Source organism: Seriola lalandi, unplaced genomic scaffold (assembly GCF_002814215.2).
Source record: "Seriola lalandi dorsalis isolate HSWRI2012SDOR001 ecotype SW California unplaced genomic scaffold, Sedor1 jcf7180002054658, whole genome shotgun sequence".
In the NCBI taxonomy this organism is placed as follows: domain Eukaryota; kingdom Metazoa; phylum Chordata; class Actinopteri; order Carangiformes; family Carangidae; genus Seriola; species Seriola lalandi.
Genome location: NW_019525211.1, coordinates 4,465 through 21,032, shown reverse-complemented (window position 1 = coordinate 21,032; position 16,568 = coordinate 4,465). Strand labels below are relative to the sequence as shown.

General features: G+C 39.9%; 1 protein-coding gene across 2 annotated transcripts; it reads left to right on the top strand.

The window, feature by feature from the left end:
• The first annotated feature begins 2,356 nt into the window (after positions 1 to 2,356).
• On the top strand, positions 2,357 to 13,876 carry capgb (capping protein (actin filament), gelsolin-like b). Of its 2 annotated transcripts, XM_087177859.1 has the most exons (12): positions 2,357 to 2,491; positions 2,814 to 2,905; positions 3,382 to 3,441; positions 4,191 to 4,225; positions 8,797 to 8,990; positions 11,375 to 11,529; positions 11,854 to 12,012; positions 12,222 to 12,371; positions 12,583 to 12,669; positions 12,757 to 12,889; positions 13,150 to 13,241; positions 13,457 to 13,876. In XM_087177859.1, exons 5-12 carry the CDS (start codon positions 8,798 to 8,800, stop codon positions 13,520 to 13,522), a joined length of 1,035 nt encoding a protein of 344 aa, XP_087033985.1. In that variant the 5' UTR covers positions 2,357 to 2,491; positions 2,814 to 2,905; positions 3,382 to 3,441; positions 4,191 to 4,225; position 8,797; the 3' UTR covers positions 13,523 to 13,876. The 2 variants fall into 2 exon arrangements, with proteins under 2 accessions (XP_087033985.1, XP_023276625.1); XM_023420857.2 differs by lacking the exon at positions 3,382 to 3,441.
• The last annotated feature ends 2,692 nt before the right edge of the window (positions 13,877 to 16,568 follow it).

Sequence of the window (16,568 nt, the reverse complement as noted above, 5' to 3'; positions counted from 1 at the left end):
AGCACATGTTAATACATTTTAATCAAGCTTTAGGTTGAAATTTCTTTCGAAATCCCTCCCACTTCTTGCTAATCTTCGTCCCATTTCTGATAGCTGATGTGTACACAGGTTTATTTGGACTGTTCAGTTTATTTAAGAAAGAAAGTTAACTACTATTCTGTGTGAATATGAATAGAGGAAAATTAATAATTTTAATTTTTTTTTTTTTTTTGGCTTTTCTCTCGTTTGCTTTTGGTGACTTTGTAAACATGTTTGCAGGAGGCTCATGTTCATATACTGTGGATGAAGGGGCAGGGGACGGAGGGGAGTGCGTTTATTTTTTTTCTCCTCCCCCTGTTCTCCCCAACAGTCCAAGTTTTTGCCATTATGGCGAATGCTCTTTTCACTAACAGTTGTAGGAAATGTTGCATGCTGTCACCAGGCTGTGGCGTCGCTTCAGTTAAAGGAAGAGTTTGGTGTTTTCACTTCTCGGGACGCCAAAGGGCAACATTTGTCCTGTTGGCCTTTTTGTTCACAACAAAGTGGAACAGTTTATTTTATGTGAAGCAGAGATTGTCCAAAGAAACAGCACTTTTGGCCTCTCTATTAAAAAAAAAAAAAACCTTACCCACTACATTAGTGTGAACTTTCATTTGAATATGGGTGCTTTCTCACATGACTTGACCCAGTTCGACTGCGTTAGGGAACCGTCTGTGCGCCCCGATGACAATGGAAATGTTTTCCTTTTCCCTCCTCGTTCCATTTGATCATTCGGCGCGGTTTCTGAATTTCATGGATTAGCTGGGTCTCCTCCCTCTTCCCTCTTCATCCACAAATGATCCTCAGTTCTGAAAATCAGTGTTTCTTTTTTCTACCAGTGTATGTACCTGTGACGAGGGGAAATCAAGGGGAGGGTAGGGGATGTATCGGATCTGACTGGGAGTCCTGAGGAGATAAAATACAACCAGTGATTTTTTGGGGTTATGTTCTGAAAATGTTTAAATGATTTGTCTAATTTTGTGAAACATTGCCTCCAAGGTTGTCTTGAATTGAATGGACTGTGTCCTCTGGCCTTTGAGATAAAGCAGGTTTGGTCATTGCACTTAGTAAATATTGTGGTGGAGCTTGTTGCTTTCCATAAAACCCCTTAATTGTCATATTTTGTCCACTATGCTTGCATCCAATCCTGTTTTCTTAACTGTGTGCCGTCCAGTCAATTCAGGACGCCGGGACTCCCAGGTTGAATGAATGGAAAGTGTGTATGTGTGCGCGGTTAGTGTGAGTCCAGAGGCGAGACAGGGTTTCAAGCAGAGGAACGACTTCATGTCTGGGCAAAGGAAGGTTTAACTTAAAATTGCCACTGTATAGAAATCGATTCATTATCTCATTCTCTGTATCTTTGTTCTGTTTGTTTTTTGACTTGGAAAAAAATGAATAAAAGTTTTACTACACGTCTGTCTGTTTTATCACCCAACTGCAGCTGTGAGGTGATACACTGAAAGTCTGCATTTTGTGCGGCAACAAATGCTACGTTTGACAGCATCAGTCAGCAACAGTCTCTGGTTTGTTTCTATATGTTATATGTATATAGGGGCAAATACATCAGTTAAATCATGAGAACAATGGTAGAAATTAGGTACATTTATGCAAATAATTAAAGTGCAGTTTTGAGTCATACCATTTTAAGATACTTAATACTCCCACGTCAGGGCAAATCGGTAGTTTTCATTTTACATTTGTTTGATGTGTAGTTAGTAGTTACTCTGCAGGTTTAGATTTTATGTATTAAATATTACATCTTGAAATAAAAATATGATGCATTATCATAGATTGAATTATCAAACAGCATCTAAAGTGAGCAGCTACAGCTAAAACAATGCTCCTTATATAACAATGAATTACTCATAATAATTAAAGAACTAGTCAGATCTTCTATGTGAGTAAAAGTATCATTACCACAGTGTAGAAACACTAGTAAAGTAAAATTCCCACATTCAAAATTTTACTTACACCATACTGTAAACTATCTGTATTAAGTGACTTTTAACTGTAGTTGTCAAATAAATGTGGAGTAGAAGATATTTTAGCAGAAAAAGGAAATAGTCAAGCAAAGTAATTGCACTTCTGTGTCTTATATAATGAGAGGGAAATTATCCGCAACAACACCGCCTGTATTTGCTGAGGTAACGATAAGGACACACCTCATGAGTCCTGATGCACAACACCTGCGTCATAAGACCATTGACGAGAGCAAACGGACGTCAGTGAAAAGCTGACGCGCTCCTTCCTGTGGGGGGCGCTCACCACCTGGCTGTGAACTCACCTGCTCGCTGACAGGAAGTTAGACTGAAAATCAGGCTCATACACAAAGTAGCACTGACACAGTCACAGTCACGAGACGTTTCAGGTGCACAACTAATAACATAATGGCACCAGAATTTTGACCACGGGGCACGAGCTTGTCTGTTGAGTCACCTGACAGAGGTCAGCCACCTGTCTGGGAGATTTACGGGTAAAATATGGGAAGTGGTTGATGTGTTTTGGCATTTAATTGCCAGTTATTGTGCTACATGACTTGGCCTTAAAGTCAGCCAAACAACAGCTAACATTAGCTCAAGCTAATCAGCTGTTCAATGTTTATCTATTGCAAACCTCTGAACTGGCTTGTGCAAGTAAGAGGGACGACAAGTTGACAAGCAGTTTGTCATTAACTCATTACAGGTTTACAGCCATTTACTGACCGAAACACCAGGAGTGTAAGTGTCTTAACATTCATGGAAGGCTGTTTTATTGTTTGAGCTCAAACTGTTTCTATCATTTCCTCTCTCCTGCAGGCAGAGAAACATCTTTTCATTGCACTTCCTGGCCACCAGATGGAGACAGGGAATTCCCATGAGAGAGACAGAAAAATATAGACCTACGCTGGGTAAGGCCTTTCCACTTGACACATGTAACACATGTTTTCATTTGATTTCCCTATTTTAAATGTGTGTGACAGTATCATGCGCAGTGTACTGAGAACCATATACTTGTATATTGTGCTTGTTGAAACTGTATGATGTTGATGTTGGTGAAATCCTGAAACCCAACACACTTCTATGGCTCATCATCAAATATTTCAGATGTCTTGTGCATCATTTTATACACATTTCCACTAAACCCTACATGACATGCAGTTTTGTATCATCTTTGGGAACTTCGGGATCTCTACTAAAATTTCAAATGAAGTTCTTTGAGTTTGTTTGAATAGCATTAATTAAAAGTAATTTACTGTAGTTTCCAAAATAATTTTGTTGCATAGATATTAATTTAAAATGTAGTTAACTAAAAATTTTAGTTTGTTGACTTAAAACCTTTAAATTCCAGTCACAAATCCTTAACTCAATTAATTGGCACTTTCAGAAACCTGCACCAAACAGTTGAATAAATGAGTGAACAAGACTGACTGTGGCGTTTTTTTAAGTAAGTAACTCTCTAAATATGAATACAATTTAATGGTAACTAAGTAAAGTGTTTTCTTGTATACGTAAACAACATGACGTAACAAACTTTGAAGGCAAGGATACTTGTTTGAAGGCGTGACATCTGCACCTTTAGATAAGTAAAATTATTAGTGTGGCTGATGTTAGTGCATCTCTTGTTGGTACACACCCGTATGGAGATATGAGTGGGCTTTCCTAAGAATCCTCCAGCCTTGTAATCTTCACCTGTAGAACTGATTAATCACAGGTTTGACGCAGCTCAAACTGTGCAAGAGGGCACGTCATTTAATGAAGCCCGGCTGCACTCTGCTTCTTACACTGACACATACAGGCGTGTTTGCCTGGGACATCCATATATGACTAATAAGTGTGTTTGGGTCAGTTGCTGTGGTGATGTTTGCCAACTGTGGAGACTTGAGAGTGAGTCACTAATGAGAGGGTGATGGGTAAAAGGGTTAGTTCATGTTTTTAGGAAAAGAAAGAAAAAACTTAGTGGTACTAGAAAGATGCATTTGAATTCTCCCTCCACTTAAAGCTCTGGTTCAGTCAAGTTTCCGCTCTCTTGTGGTTTGAGTCAGAGGGCCGGGCTAAGCTTGCTGCACACAGAGGCAGGAAATCGTGTGTGTATGAGAGAGAGAGAGAGAGAGAGAGAGAGAGAGAGAAAGAATTTGTGTGTTTAGGGACGTGTTTTTCCTTGCCTGACTGCTTTTCTCTCCCCTCTCTGCTCAGACGTGTTGTGTCCCACTGCTAACTCGCTCTCCAAGGTAAGTCTTCATATGAAAACTTGTTTTTGTTTTGCACTTTCTGCTCCACTCTCTTAAAGTTAACCCACTTTTTTTTTTTATTCCATTTGCATTTGTTTTTTTTCTTAATTTTCCTTCTCTGCGTTCTTTTTCCTGTGTTCTCTCCCACGGACTCCTTTATCCGTTTGCTCATCACATTCCTGAGGAGAAAATCACAGCGGGACAATGAATCTTTAGTTTGTCTGATATCCATCTTTCGACTCAAACTTTGTGCTTCTCCCCTGTTGCACTTTTCTGTTATAAGTGGGGAAAACTCAACCTCTAATTTCCTTTCCTACTCCGTCCCTGTCTTCCTACACATAATCCTGCTCTTATTTGCAGCTGTTTCACCACTTCCTCAACGTTAGGGTGGGGTGTTAAAGAGGCAACAGCCTCGGAGATCTTGTGAGAATATAAGTAGAAGTTTGGTGTAATGTAAATTAACCGTTCACTACAACTGTAAGAGTGTAATTCATCTTTCATATGATTAAATATGTCTTTTCTCTGCCCTCTTTGTTCTCTGGGCCTCTCAAATGCTCCCTGCCTGCATCAGTCTGTCTTGATTTCAGTCTTCTAATCTCATAATCATACAGCACGCACGCACGCACGCACAAAAACACACACACACACACACAATACTGTATATTATTATTTTAAATGTACTTTGCTGCTACAGAACATGGTCAAAAATACAAAACACACATTTTACAGGGTCAAGTATATAAATATTTTATATGACTGTTTATTTGACTGGTTGATAACACCTGAATGCATACACCTGAAATTTGAGAAACTATGGCAAACTCGTCATAATGTGTAGCTAAAATGAACAACCACACATACTGCATATCAATATAGATGCATATCAGCAGTGTAGGCACAGCAGCACGTTGGCTGCCACTCACCATCACATCACACTGTGTCACCGCGAAGCCCAAAATGTAGAACTCCTTCACGACAGCTGCTAAAACACAGACACACAGACCACTCCTCACGGTCAATGTGGTTAGCAGCTCTGAAAGTGAAGAAGTGAACCTTTTGGGTTGAAAGGATTTTGTCATGCAAGCGGTGTACAGTCGTGTTGGAAGAGCAAGAGCAGGGGGTGTTGGCGAGAACACTGCTGTAGAAATTGCAAATTGAGCGTCCCGCATCATCCGGCTATATGCCGTTTGTGGCTCCTAAGTTCAACTTGATGAATGCAGTTTTGATAATGTCCTTAATATTTCCCAAATATAGTAACACAGGAGTCTCTTGGATAATGTAACCATGCTATAGGTTTATGTTCCAGCCATTTGTTTTGTTTTATATGGCTCTAAATATACAACGTCCATGAGCTTTTTGTCCCCATTTCTATGGAGAACAAGCTGCAGTTGGAGACAAAACACTGAACCATCAATCCTGAAATCCTCCGAAATTGACCCAGAATCCATTCTTTTAAGATTTCTCTTAATAGAACTGAAATGCACCTTGGGAGTTGTAGTTTACTTCTCATCTTGAAGTATTTATTTACTTCTGGTAACAGCAGGGACGCTCAATCTCTCTTCCCACTTTGCAGTAGCAATGAGACTGGCCTAGTGTTTTGTATTTGGGAGTTCATAGATGAATGAGGAATTATGATGGTGTGGGGATGATAGGAAAGAAAAGAGGGGCCCAGAGTCCCCTGTGTCCCAGTCGGGGGCCTAAAATTCCTCATAATGGCCCTGCTTGAGCACACAGGGATGGCGTAAAGGAGGAGGAGGAGGGAGAGCTGGAGTCAGAGGAGGGAAGAGTGGAAAGATGGAGGAGCCAGCGGCTTGCTCTCCAGTAATCATCCCCTTGGTGTTTAGCTTTAGCCAGGAACCAGGAACCTGAATCTACTCCCCCACCCCTCCCTCCCCACGCAGCGTCCTATCCGCAGGCCGCAGGTAGGCTTTCATCACACCGGCTCCAGTTACCTCCCACATATAAGCTAACCAGGCCAGGTGAGCGCAAACACTCCTCCTCGCCAGACCTCTCGATCCCTTACAACCCCACATGCGCACGCACACATACACACACCGGTTCTCACACACACACACACACACACACACACACACACACACACACTGGTTCACACACACTCCAGTGGACACGCAGAATGGAGCCGGAGTCAGACAGCATGCCAGAGGTACCAGAGGAGATCATACAGTTAAGTGGACCAGGGCCTTTTTCTCTGCCTCCTTACTTACTCTTGGAGCGGCTGTCAAAGCATTGTAACCTTAACCCGAGGGCCCCTGCATGTGCCGCCTCAGGCTCTCTCTCTGTTTCCTCGCTGCCGTAGCTCGTCTCCTCCTCTACCCTACCATTTTATGTGTTCAGATATTCACTCTGATGCACTGTCGCCCTCTCTATTTGCCGCTTTGTGCAGTGAAGGGCATCTCCCTATTGATCACAGCCTACTAATAGCTGTAAAACTGAGAAAGAAAAAACAAACAGAAACGGGAAGAGCAGCTGCTGACATCCTGCTGACAATTAGTGCTAATAGTTTTTTTTTCTGCTGCCTAATGAGTCATTTTTAACACTTACTATAAGAGTGTGCAGCAGTGTTTTACATGTCAGGTTGGTGTCCTCACTTGACTCTAATCACTATAATCATGCTAATTGTGTGTTTTCTAGTCTTCCTGTATCAGTTGTGGTTCCTAATGGTGCCCGTCTAGCAGCAAAATGTTACATAATATTATATGATGATAGTTTTATCAGAAAGTGTTATAAATACTCCACCCTTTATTATGTGGAGGTTTATTTAAACACCATAATATTTTTATGAATGTGTAACACTGCTCAAGTTAACTTTAAAAATATCACAACCCCCACAAAGCGAAAGACAGGAAACCTTCACAGATTAAGATAATGTAGCGGCAACATGGTTGTGGTAAGGTTTCAGATGTTTGTGTGTTGTCATCCCGGAAAAGCCTTTTGATTATCTGTAGAAGCACAAAACTCCAAATATATAACTCTATAAAATATAATATATAATATCATATTACATCAGATATCTTAGAATTAAATAAATACTGGGTACTGAAGTCGTTACATATTTTTTCTTCCATCATCTACTGCTGAACTCAATTAATCAAACTGAAAACTAGAGAAAAGGGTTCAGTCTTGACTTTAAAACATTTCTCGTACAAAAAAAATCTTACCCTTACTCTGATTTGCTTGAGCTTTCAACCTAAGTCAACTAACAACTGAGAAAACTCCAGCTCATCACATACCTTGAAGAGTCATATAAAGAACGGGGCTATCTCTCAGCTACCCACTGAGGAAGACCATGAAGACCTAACCCCTAACCCTAACTCCAGAAAGGAGTAAGCCGATCTTGAGTTAAGATTTTTTTTTAGTTGAATTATTGATGTTTGATCACAGAAAATAACAAACTCCACTTAGTAGCTATTGAGAGTTTTCAACCTCATCTCATGGTCTTCTTCACTGGATAGGGATAGCTGAGTCGATCACATTACTTAAAAATTGCTTAGTCTCCAGTTCATGATGTAACTTGGGTCATGAGATATCTCCATGTTTTAAGGAAGACCATAAGATGTGGTTGAAAGCTCTGGAAAATGCTACTAAGTGGACCTTGAGTAAAGATTTAGTTTTTGGTCAACTGACAAGAATTTTGATTGTTTTAATGAATTTATCCAATACAGTCACTGGTTCCCACTTATTAAATGTGTGTGTTTGCTAACTTTACATTTCATGTCAATGTAAATTGAATCTTCTCCGGCTGTCGACTGTTGTTTGGACAAAACAAACTGTTTGAACATGTCAGTAACTCATCTGTCTGTAAACCTCGCTGTGTTTCAGTTTGGTAAAGTAAAGCTCAGCCAGAGCAGACAGAGGTGTGGTTGGGTGACATAATGACTATATTAACATCCACACTGCTGTGTTAATTTTTTCTGCCTCTGTGAAAGGGTGGGGAAAGTATATGAGTCCACACCTGGCTCATTCTCACCTGTGACATGATCCAGCGTGCATGTACTGAAGCCACACCTGTTTTTTTGTGCAATGACACTGGTGTTGCGTTAGTGCGGCTTGCTTGGTGTTGTGTTGCATAGATGTAATGTAATGTAGGTCTTTAGGCAGCAACACAAGCCCTCATTTTGTGTCAACTCGTAGCTGAAATAGTCTCATCACATCGACCACATCCTCCACTTTTTTAAAGGGACTGTGGTTTAGAGGCGTTTGAGATTAGTTCTGGTCTTAAGAGGCAAACAAGTTTCCCTCCATCTGCATCTCAAAATCCACATTTTCAGTCAGTATGGAGAGGAGCTCAAGTCTGTTCTTGAGGGAAGTTTAAAAAAAGAATTTACCTAGCTATATGTAAGAAAAATAGACATTCATCTTGTGATTGTGACATGTTACGCACTTCCTTAATTTGTCATGACACTGTGGGTTTGACTTCTGCTTTTACTACAACCAAAAACCACGCACCTATTCCCAAATGGAGACAGTGACGCAATGTGTCTACACTTCCTGTTTCAGCCAGCTACTTCTTTCCATTTGTCTTACCAGTCTTTTCTTTTCTTTTCTTGCAGTATGCTCCCATTCAAGGCAGCACCAGGTCAGTTCAGTCCAGAGGTCCGGCAGCCGGGCCTCCGGGTCTGGAGGGTGGAGAAGATGAAGGCGGTGCTGCTGGATCCCTCCGAGGTGGGAGCCTTTTTTAACGGGGACTCCTATCTGGTGCTGGAGAACCGCGGCGAGCAGGGAACCGACCTCCACATGTGGATAGGTGAGAGACTGGAGACACATCTGGATTACGTGATGTGTACCTGTTGTGAAGAAAAAAATATTAGATAAATATATATATATATAATATTAGAAAAAAATACAGCCTGACATTGATCAAAGGGTTCACTGAAAGAGATCATTGAGTTGTTGCATAAAATGTGTCACAGCACAGGTATCACCTTAGCGAGGGACAACACAATAGGATTATGTAGCATGCAGCCATGCAATCTGACTCAAGACTAAAGGTCTTTGTACTCAACAGGCCTCCAGTGTGTCTGAGTGTGTGTCACCTTTACAGTGATACCATCTAATTTCAGGACAAAATCAATCAGTAATGACACTTTAATCAACATGAAAACTGTTCACTGCTCCACCGGGGGAGGTTATGTTTTCACCTCTGTCTGTTTGTTTGTTTTTTTTTAGTTTTTTTGTCAGCAGGATTAACCAAAAAGTACTGAACCGATTTGCACCAAACTTGGCGGAGGGATGTTTCATGGGCCAGGGAAGAATACATTAAATTTTTGGGCAGATCCAAATCATTATTATGAATTAGGTTTTTTCTCTCTGAAGTCTGGTTTACGTTGTTTGCCATCGAACTTGATGGAGGTCTGCACTTCCATAAGCTAACAATGAATAAGGTAGTTTTAAAAAAAAATTCCAATAAAGTATTTATTAGTTTTTATGCAGCTAAATCCAAACCAGTTCAAATAAATCTGTATAAAGTAAAAAAATAGGCGACCAGTTCAACATTTCGCAGCATCCACAAGAACAACACAGGGGTTAAAACAAAACGGTGCAAGGCCAACATGCGGATAGAAATGCATCTACAATATGCAAAGCAACATACTGTAGCACATACTGTACTGTGTGCTACGTTCTGTACAGTGTTTTCTGGGTTTCCAGCCTTCGACAGGAGAGGGATGACATGCTCATTGGAGCATGAAGGTCCTTCAGGGAGCCAGGAGAGACACGAGTCGAGACCTACATCACAGTCTGTTCACAGGTCTTAGGGAGAGAAGAAAGTTGTGTAAAGCCTTTTATGACTCAATAGGGGGCTGTGTTAGGTCTCATAAACTGCCTGAAGTGATGTCACTTGAGTCGGCATCGGTTGGTGTCTGAAGACTACACATTTGAAAATGGAAAAAGAAATCTGGTGGCGTGGAGTTAGAAAGAAGAAGCTTACTAGACCTGCTCGAGGCTATTAGATGCTACTAGCATATTTCCATTGGAACTGCCAGCAGCCAGGTTGCATTCTGGGTAATGTAGACATAGAATACATGGAATAAAAAGGATGCTATCTCTGGTTAGCCGCATAATTTTTTTATCCTTTAAAAAAAATAAAACATTTAAATAAAACTTTACAATGTAATAGGAGTCCATTGCTAAATTGGTGGATTACTCTTTTTTTAACTGTTCTATCTTGAAATAACTTGAAGAGGAGGATGCCTCTCATGTTTCTATTTTACTCCATGCAGTAAAAGCAGTAACCATTGTCCAGTGCTTACTACACGCCTAACCCTGGCCTAGCACTGCGGTTGAAAAGCTAATAACCCTCCCACTAATGGTGATGACACATGAGACACGGCGCTGACCTGCTGCATCATTGTGTGAGGAGAGAGGCAGGATGGAGAGGGATGGACGGATGATGAGAGAGAGAGAAAGAGAGAAAGAAGTCCCGAGGGAAACGTCGGATGGTTTTTGAGCAGGCCTCGTTAAAAATGCAGGAGGACTGTTACAGTACTCAAATGTGGCTGTTGTTTCCAACATGTATCCGGTGCTTAGGTAACACTAAGCTGATTGTCACAGCTTGGAGAGGGCTCTCTTTGCTCAAGCGTTGCGTCTCTCTGAACCCTCCTCCACTTGTTTACAGTTGATGACCCCTGTGCTGCCTTTGTGCGTCCGCTGTTTGTTTCTCATCTCATGCTCCATGACCCATCACCTCTGTCAGTGGCTCTTTGTTCCCCTCATTTTTGACATTTTAACCTTTCTGGCCTCGTTTCCTTATGTTTTCTCCCTTCTCTCTTCTTCTTCTTTACTCTATTTCTATTTTCGCTTTCCTTTCCTTTCTCTCTCCCTGTGGTCACCCTCTATCCTTCAGCTCTACCTTGGTAACTATTGCAGGGTGTCAAAGATAAGCCACAGATGTTATCTTGACTTTAACTGTTTTGTTTTTCACAACACAAACTACCTTTTATCAGGAGCTATTTCACAACTTTGAACTGCATCACACAATCTCCATCATTTTGTTGTGTTGTGTACAAAAAGCAAACCTCAGGCTTGGTCAAAGTTTACTAAAATATATATTTTTTTACAGGAATGTGTGGAAACACTTATTGTACTTCATATCTTGTTCTTTCCTCCCTGACTCATTCTTTTGTGCTGCAGGTGAGAAGTCGTCTCGGGACGAGCAGGTGGCGTGTGCCATGCTGGCCACCCAGCTGGACAACTTTCTTGGTGGCGACCCCGTTCAGCACAGGCAGGTTCAGGGCTACGAGTCCCCGGAGTTCATGACCCTCTTCCCCAGAGGGGTCAGCTACAAGGTGAGGAGCAGGGATGGCCAAGATTCTGGATGCTCAGAAAATCTGAAATGGCACGAAAATGCACAGTAATCGCTTGTCAAATAAAAATCAATCATAAGTGAGAAACTCAATGCAAACGTTGTCTTCCTTCCTATTTCATTTTATCTAGCATCTTTTTATTGCTAGATAAAGTCATCATTTTACAGCACCCTAGATATTATGGCCTCTGTGCCAAAGTGCATGTATGTCATTCTGTTTAAAACAAACAATCATGTTAAACCTAAAATCTCTGAAACATTCAAAAAACCCCACAAGATTTTTAAATGACTGTTCTTCTTGTCTCAGGAAGGTGGTGTGGAGTCGGGATTCAGGAGGCCTCAGGGCTCGGGGACGGTGCAAAGATTGTACCAGATCAAAGGGAAACGCAACATCCGTGCCAAGGAGGTAGAGCTGTCCTGGAGCAGCTTCAACAAAGGAGACTGCTTCATCCTCGACCTTGGAGAGGTGAGAACTCTCATTGCTGACCCAGATAAAGACGGACATGCGTAATATCTAGGGCGAGTGCAGACACAAAATTCATCTAAATTTGATGACATTGATGTGTGCACGACAAAAAATAACAGTTTGTGGAAGTGAAGCACATTTACAAAAAAATAAAGTGTTTAAAGTTTCTTACGCCTTGTTTTATCTGCTGCTGCCTCGCCGCTCTCCAGACGATTGTGTCGTGGATCGGATCACAAGCCAACATCTTCGAGAAGCAGAAAGTGCGTGAGATCGCCTCTCTGATTCGCGACACGGACAGACACGGTAAAGCCAGGATTGTGGACGCCAACGAGGGGGAAGAGCCTGAAGAGATGCTCAAGGCAAATACAGACTTTTTCATTCTGCTAATGTAATTTCATCATCAAAGTGTTTCTTCTTAAGGAAGTTCTGGAAAAAGAATCATTCATATGATCACAGCACTTTCTAGGTCAACACTTCCTACCAAAAATGATTTAAAATAAGTTACACAAATACCAAAACCAGAGTAGAATCTGTTTTGTGGTCTTTAATGTTTCCTGTGTTCATGAGCAGGTCCTGGGACAGATGCCAGCGCTGGCAGAGAGCACGCCAGAGGAGGACAGCAAAGCAGACGTTTCCAACTCCGCCTCACTCTACAAGGTGACTTCAGCTGCACTGACGCATCAAACTAACATTCACATCTGTTTTATTAAGTAAACCATAAACCTGTGTACATTTACTCCACAGGTTTCCGATGCGACAGGTTCCATGAATATGACCAAAGCGTCGGAGAAGAGCCCATTCGCTAAGGAGCTGCTGGTTCGTGATGACTGCTTCATTCTGGACAACGGCGCCAACGGAAAGATCTTCGTCTGGAAAGGTGAGGAAATACTACTACGACCCCGAAGCAGCAAACGTCTGCTGCCTGAAATGCAAACCGGGGAAAGTGATAGTAGTCTGGTGCCAGTGATATACAGAGATATAGATATCAACTACACTGAAAGAGTGCAAACCCGAGAAATCAGCACAAACCTAAAAATATATATATACATGTATGTGACCCTGTTTTTGGGAACCTAGCAGTGAGGCTGATTTATGTCATATCTCTAGCACTAATGTGATTCATGGATTCACTGTCAGGTAATGGAGCAAACGCTGAGGAGAAGAGGGTGGCCTTACAGATGGCGGATAACTTCATCGAACAAATGAAGTACCCCAGGATGAAAACACAGGTCAGTTCCCTAAGTCTTACTAAAATTAAACGTTACTAACGTATAAAGTCTTGTTCCATACTGTAGACAGTTAAGGCTGACACGTTCTCTTACTTACTGTAAAAGTCATTACAGTTGTTATATCTCAGTGCACCTATTACCGGCTCCTGCAGCCTGTTACAGCAGGTTGTTATGATTTTGTACAGTAAGCTGAAGGTGTGTGTGTTGTGCTGCAGGTGGAGATTCTGCCCCAGGGGAAGGAGACCATCATCTTCAAGCAGTTCTTCAAGAACTGGAATTAAACATTTCAGGGGAACGTTGGACAAACCCTGCACTGGAGAAAAAGCTGCATATCTGAAAACAGACCAGCATCTCATACAAAATATATTTCTTTTTTTTTTTATATGCATTGACTTTCCTGTATATATTTGTATGGTAACGTCCTGACAGAGCACACTGGAGCTTCTTTTGGACCAGAATCACAGATGTGATGCCACTTTTATAAATGCAAACAAGTTTCTTCTGCTAACAGTATAGAGATATAAAAAGAACCTTAAATAAATGAGTTTGATTTTTTTTTTTTTTTTTACATTTGTTCTGGTGTCACAGATTTACCTGCCTTTGAGAAATAAATATGAAACTGCTTGCTACTTGAAGAGGAAGTGGTTTGAATTCTTCCTGTCAATACAGGGTGCCAGGGGGTTTCAAGTTTGCTTTCAGATCTGCCGAGACTTTCGGGCACACCTCCCGCCCCTGCCAATAGTGTTTGAATGACGGACGTTTGAAAGGATACATGTTACGTTTTCAGTCAGATTTTAAAATATACATTAACGTCAACATTACTGTCTGTGTTTTTTTATTTTATTGCATTGTTCAGATGTTTTGCATGTATCCTGTTCATGTTATTGACATGGACATTTGATTTAAAGGTACCATATTGTACATTGTTTTGGCATTTTATTTAAAGTGTTGATCCATAAGAAGATGTATTTGTGGTTTTAAGAACCAAAAACCATCTCATGTAGTTTTACATCTCCTCTTTCAAGCTTCTCTATGGAGGTCTACTAACAACAAGTCAGTGACCTCTGAGTGATCGAATAAAATATAGCAGGTTTCAGGTAAACACAGAGAGACGTCTTGACATTTTTATGCCTTACTATACTAATACATTTTATACCTTACTATACTATGACGTTTTTATGACCTTTTATGTCTTAATATACCATGACATTTCTTGACGTTATACAGTATATTTTATTATACTATGGCGTTTTTTGACATTTTTATGCCTTTCTATACAATGGCTTTTTTTGCCTTATGACATACTGACATTTAGGCAAGTTTCAAGTTCCTTCACATCCACCTCTCCGATGATCTCACCTGTTCTCTTAACTCCTCCATCTTGCTCAAAAAGGTGCAACATTGCCTTTATTCTTATGTAGCCTTAGGAAAGCTCAACTGTGTCCCAGCATACTGGTGGACTTCTATCCCTGTACCATTGAGTGCATAGTCCTGACCTGCATCTCAGTGTGGTATTGCAACTCCTCCGCAGCAGACCATGAAGCACTCCAGCTTTACTTACCATCCAGAATATTTACCAGATGCCTGGGCAGGGCGAGAAACATTACCAGGAATGCCTCCCACTCTAACCATAAATTTTACACCAACCTCCCACCTTTACAGGAGCCTCCACTTCTGCACCAGCAGCTTCAGGAAGACCTTCTTCGCTGAGGCAGTGACCCTGCTGAACTCCACACCACTACTCCAGTAGGATCTTTGCACTCATTACTGCACTGGTTACAGTACTTTTATGATAATGTTATTATGACTATTCATATTTTGCAGATTTTCACGGACTGAACCATCTATACTGTTCAAACAATGTTCAAATAATGTTACTGTACATATAACCAACTGTAATGCCATTTATACTCTGCATAAATAAATAAATGTATATATTCTGTTCATACTGTACCCTTACATCAACACTTGCTATTCTTTAACTCTGTCCACTTCTCTGTACATACGTATTTAAAATATTTACATTCATAATTTGTGTATCCTGTAACTCTCTACTATCCATCAATGTACATATTGTAAGATATAGCATCATTTATGCTGTAGAACTTACTTTTAACCTGCAAGTATCTGTAAATTATATTATTTTTGAACTTCTGGTTGGATTCTAATTACATTTCATTGGCTTTGTACCTGTACTCTGAAAAATGGCAATAAAAATTAATCATACTAATCGAATCTATGACTTTTTACGCCTTACAATACTATGACGTTTTGATAACTTACTTTAATATGACCTTTGTATGCCATACTATACTATGACGTTTGTTTGCTGATTTTATGCCTTACTTTACTATGTTGTTTAATTCCTTACCATACTATGACGTTTTTATGACGTTTTATGCTTTAATAAACTATGATGTTTTTTTGACATTTTATGCCATACTATACTATGATGTTTTTCTAACCTTTTTAGGCCTAATATACTATGACGGTTTTTGAAATTTTATGTCTTACTTTACTGTTGTTTTATTCCTTACCGTAATATGACGTTTTTTTTTTTCTTTTATGCCTTAATATACATTGATGTTTTTTTGACATTTTATTCCATACCATACTTTGATGTTTTTCTGACGTTTTATGTCTTACTTTACTATGTTGTTTAATTCCTTACCATACTATGACGTTTTTATGACCTTTTATGCCTTAATATACTATGATGTTTTTTTGACATTTTATGCCATACTATACTATGACGTTTTTTCACCTTTTTATGCCATATTATACTATGATGTTTTTTTGCCTATTTTATGCCTTACTTTACTATTTCGTTTAATTCCATACCATACTATGATGTTTTTCTAACCTTTTTTATGCCATACTATACTATGACGTTTTTTGACATTTTTATGCCTTAATATATTATGATGTTTTTTTGCCATTTTTTGCCATACTATACTATGACGTTTTTTCACCTTTTTATGCCAAACTATACTATGACGTTTTTTTGCCTATTTTATGCCTTTCTTTACTATTTCGTTTTATTCCATACCATACTATGATGTTTTTCTAACCTTTTACGTCTTAATATACATTGATGTTTTTTTGACATTTTATACCATACTATACTATGACGTTTTTTGACATTTTTATTCCTTACTATACTATGTCGTTTAATTCCATACCATACTATGATGTTTTTATGACCTTTTTCATGCCATACTATACTATGACGTTTTTTGACATTTTTATGCCAAACGACGTTTTTTGACATTTTTATGCCTTACTATACTATGTCGTTTTATTCCATACCATACTATGATGTTTTTA

Excerpts from the sequence above, each read along its gene's own strand:
- capgb (XM_023420857.2), top strand. The coding sequence starts at position 8,798 with ATGCTCCCATTCAAGGCAGCACCAGGTCAGTTCAGTCCAGAGGTCCGG. Across the intron at positions 12,013-12,221 it reads TCATCCTCGACCTTGGAGAG|ACGATTGTGTCGTGGATCGG; the intron begins GTGAGAACTCTC and ends GCCGCTCTCCAG. Across the intron at positions 13,242-13,456 it reads ACCCCAGGATGAAAACACAG|GTGGAGATTCTGCCCCAGGG; the intron begins GTCAGTTCCCTA and ends GTTGTGCTGCAG.